This window comes from Mustela putorius, unplaced genomic scaffold (genome assembly GCF_011764305.1).
Source record: "Mustela putorius furo isolate JIRA1106 unplaced genomic scaffold, ASM1176430v1.1 tig00001059_pilon_pilon_pilon, whole genome shotgun sequence".
Taxonomy (NCBI): domain Eukaryota; kingdom Metazoa; phylum Chordata; class Mammalia; order Carnivora; family Mustelidae; genus Mustela; species Mustela putorius.
Genome location: NW_025421553.1, coordinates 3,132,493 through 3,144,828, shown reverse-complemented (window position 1 = coordinate 3,144,828; position 12,336 = coordinate 3,132,493). Strand labels below are relative to the sequence as shown.

General features: G+C 46.6%; 1 protein-coding gene across 1 annotated transcript in view; it reads right to left on the bottom strand.

The window, feature by feature from the left end:
- The window catches only part of REEP5 (receptor accessory protein 5), a 36,859-nt gene extending 24,796 nt beyond the window's left edge, over positions 1-12,063 (bottom strand). The window contains exons 1-2 of the mRNA XM_045087132.1: positions 11,815-12,063; positions 11,026-11,119 (exon numbers count right to left, since the gene is read on the bottom strand). Coding sequence (XP_044943067.1) covers positions 11,026-11,119; positions 11,815-11,932 — 212 coding nt within the window. The 5' untranslated portion in view covers positions 11,933-12,063. The remainder of the gene's footprint in view (positions 1-11,025; positions 11,120-11,814) is intronic.
- Between the last annotated feature and the right edge of the window lie 273 nt (positions 12,064-12,336).

Below are 12,336 nucleotides of genomic sequence, written 5' to 3'. Positions count from 1 at the left end.
CACCCACGGGGCCCATCTGTTTGTTTATACCTTTACTGCTGTTTTCTAAAAGCAAGGGCAGGAGGGAACGTGGCTGAAGGACTGCATGTGGAGAGAAAACGAAGGTTGTGCAGTGATGGTCTTGAGCTACTGGTATTCTCTCCCTCACAAACCGAGTCATTCCTCACAGAACGTAGGGTATCCCCTGCCCGTGTACTAACCCACCACAGCAAATCCGCTCCAGATGCCTTCAGATACGAGCATATACTGAGCACTGACATTGCTTCTTCTGACACTGTAAGGCAGCCCTCGGGCCAAAATAGTGGTTCTCAAGGACCAAAAGTCCACAGTCAAAAACAGTTCCATTCCTAATTTAAGGAGCACATGTGTGCTTCAGGAAGGGTCCTATGAAGGAGGGCTGTGGAGGCAGAGTTATGGGGAACTGGAAATCTTAATAGAAACAAAACAAAGTTAAAAAAAAATGGGATTTAGTATTTACAAATTGTTAAAATTATACCCAGTGCTTAGGAACATATATACACCACACCATAACAGAAGAGAACCATTAGAACCACATCCTCATAGCCTGGAAGAATAAAAATTCTACTGTCCTCTAATGCTCTTGGAATAATAATGTCTTAAGCTGCTAATATAGGTATAAGAAAAAATAAGACAAGGAACCAAAAAAATCTAAGTGGAAGAAATTAATCAAAGAAAACACTAAGGAGGTTTTCCCTGAATCATTTAAAAGCACAATGACCTAGAGATAATCACAACCATGACCAAGTCAGTTTTCTTCTCTGTAGGTTAATAAAAGTAACCACCCTTAATTAAGCACGTACTGATTGATAGATTCTGTGCTAAGCGGTTGACGTACACTATCCACCCCTATTACGTATAAGAAAATTGGGTTTTATCAAAGTTAAGCTATCTGCCCAAGGGTTAAGAGAGCTAGGAACTAGCAGATCCATACACACATACGCTTCTGATGACTCACACCAAAGAAAGCCAGGTATGAACCACCTGTAGTGTTTTTGATTCGTGCAGAACTTGGTCGCTACAATTCAAATTAGGCAAATAACATAAAATTAAGTAATACATTTCTTCAAAGCACTGCCTTTACTACTAAAACCGGCTGTATCCACCCATAGAATTTTAATTTTAATGAGTCAATTCTATTACCAAACAGTGAATCAAGGAGAAAAAAAAACAATTAATTAAAAAACCCTGTAACAATAAACAGCTTTGAGACACTCTGTTGGTAAAGAACAGAAAGAAATCTGCCGGGAATTCATGTGCTTTATTTTGAATGTGGTAAATCTTATTTAATAGCAAATATTCCAGAATTCAAGGCAGACTGTCTGAAGCTTGTATCTCAAGACTACAGACCATAATGTTTACAATCCTTTCTCTGACAGAGAAGACACATAGCATGACCACCCCCAGCACCCACTACACGTAGGACTACTTCCGCCGTATGTATCGAAGAGTGAGATGTAGGGACTCCTGGGAGCCCAAAATGGTTCTCCTATACTTTATTAAAGGTTTAGGGGAATGCCATCGTGAATCTTGACTAATACAGTGCATCAAATTAGAAGGGGGGAAAAATGACATATTTTAAGACATATACACTAGTTTGTTTCCATGCTGATAAAGATTTTTCTTCTTCATGGAAAAAAAGAAGGTAAGAAGCTATGGGCACAGAGTTCCCCTTGTTTTCCACCGCAGAGCAGCTGTCCTCTCGAAGCAACAGAGAGGATCCAGCATGGTAAAAGCCATTTGCTTACTTACCATTTATATCGTGCCCAGCCCTTCTACCCATTCAAAAAAAAAAAAAAAAAAAAAAAAAGGAAAGAAGAAAAGAAAGGAAAAAAGATATGAAATAACTAGCTGGATATACCTCCTAAATACATAGAAAACACTTAGAAAGATACATAGTGTATCTTCTAAGGTGACTATACAAGAACAATGAAAAAAATACCATGCTCCTTTACTCTTTAATATACTGTTGAATATACAAAAGCGCCTGACTTGGTGAAATACATAAGCTAACTTCACAGGCAAATACATTTTAAGATGAGTCTATGAAACATCTCTAATGGAGACCAAATATTAAAACAAAAGCCAACATTTTGTAGTCATACATTTTGATGTTAATTATGATGATCTTTTTTTTTTTAACCAACTGTCTACTATTTGGTTTTTTAATGCAAAATGGAAAATTCAGTCACAGTCAAATATAAAACATGAGGAATGTTGAAGTGTGCAGGCCAGAGAACTCAGACGTCCCTCCACCTACACTGGCTTTGCCCCAGCAGAGCCATGATCCAGGTCCAGTAGTTCCCAAATCTATAAAAGACGGCACTCACCCCAGCAGCTTCATCTCTGGGACCTAAACTAGCTGAAAAAAAATTTTTTTAAGAGGCTCCACACCCAGAGTGGAGCCTACCACGGGGCTCAAATCCATGGTCCTGAGATTAATACCTGAGCTGAGATCAAGATTCACGTGCTTAACCGACAGAGTCACCCAGGTACCTGTAACAGTTTATAAATCAAAACTGAATGCCTTGGGGCGCCTGGGTGGCTCAGTGGGTTAAGCCGCTGCCTTCGGCTCGGGTCATGATCTCAGGGTCCTGGGATCGAGCCCCACATCGGGTTCTCTGCTCAGCAGGGAGCCTGCCTCCCCCTCTCTCTCTGCCTGCCTCTCTGCCTACTTGTGATCTATCGAATAAATAAAATCTTTAAAAAAAAAAACAAAAAAAAACTGAATGCCTTAAACTCTTTGATCGTTTAAAAAAAAAATGTATGTCTGAAGCAATAACACAGCAGATGAGGATTCCACCAGAACAATGTCTGTCTATAAAACTTGATGGTTGTGTAAATACAGTATCCGTGTCAGATACAGAATGATTAAGTTGAACATCAGCTCAAGTACCCTCCCAACCTGGACAAGAACAATCTAACCCGACGTTTCTCAGACAGGAGAAGGCCACATCAAGATAGACACATGGCAGCCTGGAGTTACCTCTGACGTGTAAGTGATCCCTTTCCCAGATCACCTGGTCCGACTACCAGAAGCTGCAGGCTATATATAGCGGCTGTGTGACTGAGACCGGCTGATAAGCTCTGCTTCCAGGAACCAGAAGAGTGTGCAAGCGACAGACGAACGTCCGAAGAGGTTTCTACAGGGCCCCCCTCCTACTTCAGCGGCGACAAAAAGCCACTGAATGACAATCTTTGAAAAGGTTTCCCAACTTTTGTATTAACTCATTGTTTCTCAAACCTAATTCATTGGTAATGCCGTCAACAGCCACAAGACACCTTAAAATCTCCCATATGTATCTCGAGTTGTTGGAAAATATTGTAGGAGATGAGGAATACTCGTTTAAAGTCAGTCCTGAAGAAGAGAAGAACTCCAAGATGGGGCAGAAGGTCAGATAAACTACATCTGTAGGGCGCTCATACACAGGAAAGAAAAACAAATCATTAAAATTCATAGGGAACATTCTAGAACAGAGAATTAAGAATAGGATCTCTCCCCACATCTGCTTTAGAGCCCAGAACGTAGATCATGAGTAAGTCATTTAACTCCTTCGTCTTACTTGCTCCTTAAGCCTTTCTTTTCTCTATGGCACAGGCAAGGGCGGGGGGAGAAGAAACTAACCCAAATGCCGGTCTAATTACCTACAAAAATAGTGACATGCTGTTACAAGGACATTTTATCACTTTTTCTAGTTTTCTCTACAACTCCATCTTAAAATAGTTCAGCAATATTAGCAGTGATACTAAGTGAAAACGCAGGCAATAAAAAGGCGACAAACGTAAAATGGTTAAATGTCTAAGATTTCACGAATGCTCGAGGCAAAATTTACAGGATGCCCCTTCCTGACCCAAGCGCAGTCGCCCAGAACACTGCACACGCTGCCCACCACCCAGAGACGTCAGCGTGAGCCGTGCCCCTGGGTGCCTAAGCAGGCCAGCCCAGGGCTCCCAGCAGTAGAGTTTGGAAAAGCTAGTGAAACAGGAACACAAGCAGCTTAGTAGAAAATGTATCCACTTCCAAATTCGCATCCATTACAAAAAGGATTAAAAAACAGAATTACAAGTTCTGGAAACACACACACACACACACACACACACACACACACGTGCGCAGGCACAAACACACACGCCCCTTCCTAAAGAGTCTGAGAACCACAAATCCACACCCTCCAACCCCATTTGGGACTTTGCCTCAGATGACCAACTTTTTCAAAACAAAGTGGTGCTTAAATGATGGTCACACCAGGACCACATTCTCCAAAGTCTCCTTTGGGTCCCAAACCTGCATTTAGGAGTCTGCCACTGCAGATTTTAAATGAGGAGATTCCAGTCCTTTGTAACCTAGGCTCCCGCACTTTGTCTGCTGTGAATTATTAACTAAGAAAATGCTGGTGCTTTTACTTGGGGATAGTTGTAGTACAGTTCTTGTAGTTACCTGACAGTGTCTCTTCCCAATTTTCCCCCTCACTGTCCCCTTTCCAATTTGACCTCACAGGCATCATCCCCAAACATCCTCTCCTTGAGATTCTTTGCCTCCTGCTACAAAACTAAAGGCAAGGCTGCACTGCCCCAGGAAATCCAGTTCCGGGTGCCCTCCTGGGAAGGGCTTGCACTGAGGTCCCTGCAAACAGCTGGTCATGTAGGTGCTCTTGTAAATCAACGCTAGGTAACAAGCAACAGAACCTGTTAGTAATACGTTCTAACTCACGTTCACAAAACACTGCAAATGCCGTGTGTGTGTGTGTGTACAGGTATATGATTTGGGAGGGCAGTGCCCTACTTGAGAGAAAAAAATGCACCGCATAAAGACAACGTATTGACAGGGTCAGACCAAGAAACGAAAAAGTTCACATCAACAGTTCACCCTTCATCTCTGCCTGGGTATGGCTTGTATCCAAGACAGCCCAAGAGCCACACGGAGAAAAGTTTAACAGTCCAGTTAGAAACATGGACTTTGGAACCAGAGCCCCCGTGTTGTTTGGTTGGTTGATTTATTTATTTTATTTTAATTTTTATTTATTTGAGAGCGTGAAAGAGAGAAAGAGAGAGATCACAAAGGGAGGGGAAGAGGGAGAGAAAAATGCACATCCATGCTAAGCAGGGAGCCTGGGATGGGGCTCGATCCCAGGACCTGACTGAGCCACCCAGGTGTCCCTATTTATTTGTTTTAAAAGTAAGCTCTAATACCAGTCTGGGGCTTGAACTCATAACCCCCAAGGTGAAGAGCCTTATGCTCTACCAAGCAAGGCAGCCAGGCTCCCTGGGTTTAAAGACATTTTCCCATCCCAATCAAGTTACTCCTTCCTCTGTTTCCTCATCTGCAAAATGGGAGCAATCATAGGGCTTATGCCATTGGGGTGCCATGAGGATTACACGAGCCACATTTGTAAAGCACTGAACTAGGGTATGTAAGTGTCTATTAATTGCAGGGCCACATAGGTATTCAGCCATGCAAACTGCTAAAAGCAATAACCTCCTCTGTCTCGGTGGCACAGTTTAAAATGGGTTGGCAAGGAAGGACCCGAAGATAAAATGACACATCACTCGAGTGGGCATGAGACTGCAAAAGCGTTGCCAAACATTAGACTGAATCTAGTCACCAAAACGCTGGATTCCTAGTTAATCTTTTAGAGCCTGGTACTAAAATATGCCTAACTGCACCATCGCGTTCCTGTGTAGTAACAGAGTTCCAGACCAGGTCTGGCCTCTCTGGGTAACCTTGGGACACACACTCTACCTCTCTGTACCTGGACCATTTGAAAACTAAAGGAATTAGATTATATGCTTGATCTCTATGGTGCAGCTCTGACAGTCCCAGGAAGGTGGTAGCCTTATCTTTATGAAAATTTTGAAATAAAAAGAAAAACTAATAGACATTTTTGTAGAATTTTTAAAAAGTCACTAATGGGATAAAAAGCCAACTTTCCTCCTTTTCTTTCTCTGTGGGGCAAAAATAAAATTAGAAAATAAAGTCATCAAACTTGCCCTCATACTTCCATTTGACCAAAGAAGCAGGGCCAAGACTGGCACCCACTCGAGGACCCCAGTGAGGGCTGCCTCAGGTCTCTGGCAATGGACTCAGTATAGGAGGGCACACACAGCACGTGCTCCAGGGTCGTCTATTGGAAAGACTCTGATTTGTGCAATGCTCCTGGAAGCAGGGCTGCACCAGGAAAAAAAAGGCCCCATGTTGTAGGATCCCTAGGTTACGAAATGTCCAGAATAGGCCCAATCCATAGAGACAGAAAGTAGTAAGTGGTTTCTGGAGACTGGGGCATAGGACAAACAGGGAGTGACTGCTAATGGATCCAGTTTCTTTTGGGAGGTGATGGAAATGTGTTGGAATGAGAAAGTGGTGATACATGCACAACTTTACGAACATACCAAACATTGAACTGGACTTTACAAAGGCTAGAATTACACCTCGGCAAAACAATGGGGTGGCATGGGGGTAGGCCTACTTCAGTAACAGAGGCTCACCCAGAGCGGTGACCTGCCTTCTCCTCCCAGGAACAGAGTGAAGAAGTCAAGAGATGACAGCAATTCTGTCAACAGCTCTTGACAATGAGAAGGCTGGAATTCGATTTCAAGTTGCCTGTGCATGATGGCTAAAAAGTCTGGAATCCTAGAAGAAAAGACCAAAGGCCCTGCTCCCGAAGGGAAATGGTGTACCAGAAAACAAGAGTAACCAGGAGGAACGGGGACCTCTTAAGGCCCTAACTGCCCCTCCATGAATGGAGGCCAGGCCTCCAGCCGTCTGGGTTCCAACACCCCACCCCTGACCCGAAGCCAGGTACCCTGGGGTCCCACCCACAGTTTTCCCAGGAGTGAGTCCTAAGACAAGCCCGGAAGCCATGGGAGTGTTTCTAAACTTGACTTCTGTGCCCTGCGGCCTCTAAGCCCCGTGCTGACCATTATGTGGTGTGGGCCTCCCCGAGACGGACGAAGAGGAGAGGAACTGGCAGGAACCAGAGCAGATGCTGAGAAATGCTGAGACCGGCAAGAGCTGGGCAGGATGGCCACTCCCTTCCAGGATCACTGCAGCCACAATGACCTTAAATCTACAACATATCATGTTACTCCCTATTTCTATTTAAAAACCATCTAAGACAATCAGAAAACCTGCAAACTTCCTTCAACCACCTGGAATCGATGCACCCTGACCCTCTGGCCACGGGCCCTGGGTCATGGCACCTGCACCGCTCTTGGGCTCCCTCACCTCACTCCAGGCTTCCAACGCCCAGCTCCTGGAACCTGTGGCACCTCTGCCAGGCTCTGCTCTTGGCTCACCTGGCACTTTTGCAAGCCTTAAGTCAAACAGACTCTCAGAGAAATATATGTATGGGGTGGGGGGGTTTCCTGCTATTCCCTACCCCAGCTCCCTGTCTATTTTCTTCACTGCTTACCTCCTACCCTCATCGGTCAGCATGGACTATTCACCGCGGTCTACCTTGGCAGACTGCGCCCTCACAGAGAACGGATAGCATGTCCACCCAGTCCCCAGAGCAGCTACTGGGCTGCTACCACTGGGCCTGGAGTGTGGCTGGATTCGATTCTTGCTAAACAGAGGAACCCGCACTCTTTAGAAGAACTCTGGCTGGGGAGCACAGGGAGAATTGTAAGACACAAGAGAACAATTAAAAAGAAGGGGATCACAGGTCACATTTTAAGTAAAACGGACTCATGTGCCACTAACAATACCATTTTCAACGATTTCTGACAATCACACAATGACACCAGTTAAGCAATGAACAAACTTGATCAGACGAACCTCTAACGCTGACTGCCTCAACGTTACTCACTGGGGGTCTGTTTGCTTTATACCGTGCTCACAGTCCCATGTCACCTTGACACAGCAGAGGTCAGGTAGGGTCCCAGGGTCAGCAGGCCATTTTCCCCTCCCTTGCAGCCCATCGAGTGTTAACAAGCACCGGTTCCTGCTGCTGCTCCACAGCGGGGGCCCAAAACATGGGTTGACACTGGACTCCTTTACAGGCTGTAAAAGATCAAGGAGCCTAGGACCCCCCCGCCAAGCCCAGGCTGCACCCCATACCAGTTACACTAGAATCTCTGGAGGTAGGGCCCAAGTGTTAGGATTTTTTTAAAGCTCCTTCAAGTAACTCCGATGGGCATCCAAGGCTGAAAACCACTGTTTTAGAGAGAAGTCCAAATGCCACAGAAAGCAACCTTCACTTAATTCCCGTATGGTCATAGAATGTTCTCTTTAATTTAAAGGTGAAAGAGTTGGGCCTATCAAAAGGAAGCATCCTGTGAATAAATACCACTCTAGAGAGACTCATCATTTCCTGAATTTTTGCTGCAATCGTTAAATTCCCTTTATTAGATTTTTAGCACTTTTCCAGCTCCTAGTATGGCATACTACAAATGTCCCTTTGCCTCAGAATATTCAACTAGAAAATAAAGTATACATACTTGGTGAATGGAATAATTCTAAAACAGGTAAAACCCATGTACCTAACCCACTTAGAAATATGAACATCTCTATCATTTCACAGAATTCTGAGCAATAGACAGGAGCATTTAGCTTCCTGGGAAGTAAAAAGAGCCAATACTATTCAGTTGACTATGCAGAAAATGAAAGAATGACTACAAAAAAGTGATTAAAAAGAAAAAAAACTGAAACTGACTTGCTTTAAAATTGGACTTAAAAAAAAGAGATTCCTGCTACGATTAATCCACTTCAGGTCAAGGAGAAACATACCAGAGTTCTGCCTGTAGTCACATCAGCTTCCGCCCACACCTGGATCTACATACCTCACCTAGGAACAGACTTTTACTTGACGAAAGCCCACACCAATGACCTCATCACACTAACAGAGAAGGTTATGTTTCTCACAGGGTTATGTGCCAAACAGTACTGACATGGAAAAGGGTTTTATGTTGCTCAGTATTTCCAAATATCCATATTCCTTTTGGTTCAAAATTACTCAAGCAGCAAGGCAGTTATTCAAGTGCAACCCCGGATTTGTTAAAAATGGGAACAACAACCTCTAAACCACGAACCTGAATCATGCTTCAAGCTCTTTTTTTCCTAAACTTTTATTAAAGGAACTCTTGCAAGCAGACTACACAATCAGAAGAAAAGTAAAGGAATGTACTTTTACTGTCTGAGAGCACAGACGCGTCACACAAGCCACTTTGAATTTGTGTTGCCTCCAAACTTTCCATACACACTGTATTATCAGTCGATTACATTTTATGAAAAACCACTCTTCCTGCCCCTATTGCAGTGACCTGAAAGCCAAACCAGTTTTCCTGGTTTGCCCTTCTTTGGTATACACATGTAACCTGGATGGTACTTAAACAAGTAATGCTGGAAGATGGTAAATGCTTTTCTCAACATGAAGACAAGAACTCCAAACTCATAAGCAAGTAGGAGCCTAACGTCGTCAGACTTTATGGAGTGATTCCAATGGATTCTGCACTAGGAGAATACAATAACTTCAATTTAACTGCTCAAATCAGAACTCACATCTACATGTTTCCTCCTTTCTGGCCAAATACTAAATTCTAGCTTGGTCTGTAATAGACACAGGATGTAATACATGGGTTATCTGTGTGTTAGCCTCCCAGCTGAAAAGTTATTCCTCCTTTATTGGTGAGAAAATTTGCAGAGACCAATTCAATGAAAGTAAGACCTACCAGCTTTCTTGGGTAGAGCTACAGACTAGAACAATTTACATGTGGCAAAAATTCTGATTTGAATGAATGAAAACATGAAATTGTAGAATATTTTCAAAATAAATACTTGGGTGGCTCATGGGTTGGCAAAAGGGTCCTGGGATCGAGTCCTGATTTGAAGGAATCCTCTCTCTCTCGAAAATCTCTCTCTCTCAAATAAATAAATAAAATCTTAAAAAATAAAAAAATAAAAAAATAAAAAATAAAAAAATAAAATACTGCAGAGTGAAAACCTCAAATAGGAAAAAATTCAGATCCTAATCTGCTAAGATTCATTTTTAAGTTTAATTACATAAATGAGTCATTTATATAACCAAGGAGCTATATTAGGGATGCATCTTTTTTTTTTTAGGAAGATTTTATTTATTTGTCAGAGAGAGCACAAGCAGGGGGAGCAGCAGGCAGAGGTAGAGGCAAGCAGAGGTAGAGGCAAGCAGCAGGGTCCTCGCTGAGCAAGGAGCCTGATCTGGGACTCCATCCCAAGACCCTGGGATCATGACCTGAGCCCAAGGCAGATGTTTAACCAACTGAGCCTCCCCGGTGTCCCATTAGGGATGCATCTTACAAGGTTGGGGGCACCAGGTGGCTCAGTTGGTTAAGCATCTGCCTTGGGCTCAGGTCATGATCCTGGGCCCTTGGATGGAGCCCCTAGTCCACTGGGCTCCCTGTAGGGAGCCTTCTCCCCCCTCTCCTCCCCACTCGCGCTTTCTGGTGCTATCTCTACCTTTCTCTCTCTCAAATAAATAAAATCTTTTGTTGTTTTTTTTTTTTTTAAGATTGTTTCTGTTTATACACTAGGGTAAGTGTTCTCCATTTGCCTTTAGTAAGTGGCTAGTCTTTTCAAACTCAAGAAGGCAAAATTCTCCCCAGGTTCTGAATTAACGGTTAATTCTGAATTAGGGGAAGTCTCATTTGATGGGGTTTTACTCTCAGACATGTAAGTATAAAGTGAAATACACATTAAAGTAATTATTAAGGAGAAGGGATCAGCTCTCTGTACCCAGCTGAGATCTCCCTAGCAGTAAAGGCAGGACGACTTCGTTGTAGCACTTTCCATCGGCGCGCATGTATTACAAGGGACCCGCCCAGCCAGCATAATCCGATGAAATAAGCATTTCAGCTAGTCATCAGAAGCTGGGGCATCAAGTTAAGGCTCTAAAATGTGTGTCCTTAAGCACCTTCTACCTTCTATGCACTGACCGCTCTCGCAGGAAAATGGGGATGTGTACTAACTAGGACAGCCCTGGTTGGGGGATGGGGAGGGAAGGGGAGGTAGGGAGGATTGCAGGGGGAGCCACTTACGAGACATAGGCTGGGTAGCCAAATCCTATCAAGTTGCAGAGGAGAGAGGCTCCATAACCGAACACCAGGTACAAAGCCACCAGCCCGATGACACCTGGAGACACGAGAAGAGAAATGGGTCCCCTGGCACAGGAGGCGTTAAGCCGGACAGCCCCCGCCCACACCGCGAGGCTCGGCCTAGTGCGGGCGATCGAGAAAAACAAAACCGCCGTAAGGCTGGGCCCGGGCCTTTCCCCGGCTTCGAAGTCCGCCTGGGGACAGCCCCTACCTTCGCGCCGTTCCCACTGCCCCCCTCCCGCAGCGGTCCCCCGCCGTGCAGCTCACCGGCCTAGGGAACCGCGATCCACAGAGGGTCTGGAGAGGCCCCGACTCCCCCGCCCGCCCGCGACCCCTCGCGTCCCGGGGGACACCCTGCTCGGCGCAGAGCTCCGTCGAGAGCCTGGCGGGACCATGCCCCGGCGCCCGCCCGCAAGACGCCCCCACCACGCGGCGCCAAGTCCGCGCGTGGCCCCTAGGACCGGGCGCTCGGCTGCCGGGACAGACACGTCAGCGCCGGTCCTCCCCGCGCCCCGAACACCCGCCATCCCCCCGCCCCCGCCCCGGTCCTGGCGCCCCGCGGGGTCTCCGACCCCCCGGCCTGCCGGAACGGCCAGATCGGTCCCGAGATTGCCCTCGCCCCCATCTGTCACACACACTCTCTCCTCCGAACCCCCTTCCCGCTCGCTTCCCCAGCAGCTGGTGCCGCGGCTGCTCCCGGGGCCCGGCCACCCGCGGCGACCGCGCACCCACCGAGCGCGATGTATCTCCGGTTCACGCCGGTCTTGGCCTCGAGCTTGGCCAAAAGGTCGGTCATGCAGTTCTTCTCCTGCAGAAACCGGTCGAACCTCTGTCTCATGGCCGCAGACATGGCGAAAACCTTCGCGCCGCCGCCCGGGCTGCTCCTAGTGCCGGGTGGCCGCAGAACCCGGTGACTGGGGCGGGGGCGGGAGACAGGCGGGGCGGGAGACGGGAGGCGGGAGGCGGGCGGGACCCGCGCTTGTTGACACGTCCCCCTCCCAGCGCGGCACCCCCCCCTCCCCCGCCTCGCCCCGCCCCTCCCCGCCGCGGGCACCACACCCGGCCCGGGGCCGGTCCTGCACGTCAGAGGTGGGGGCGGGAGCTGCAGCGGCTCCCGGCGGGGGGACCGGACCCCGCGTCTAGCGGCCTAATTCCGCCGAAGGTAGACATGAGCGATGACTCCTGTGAGCGCCTCGCGCAGGTCGCACTGGTACAAAAGCAGGTGGTAAGGGGGAGGCCGGCGCCCCTATTGCT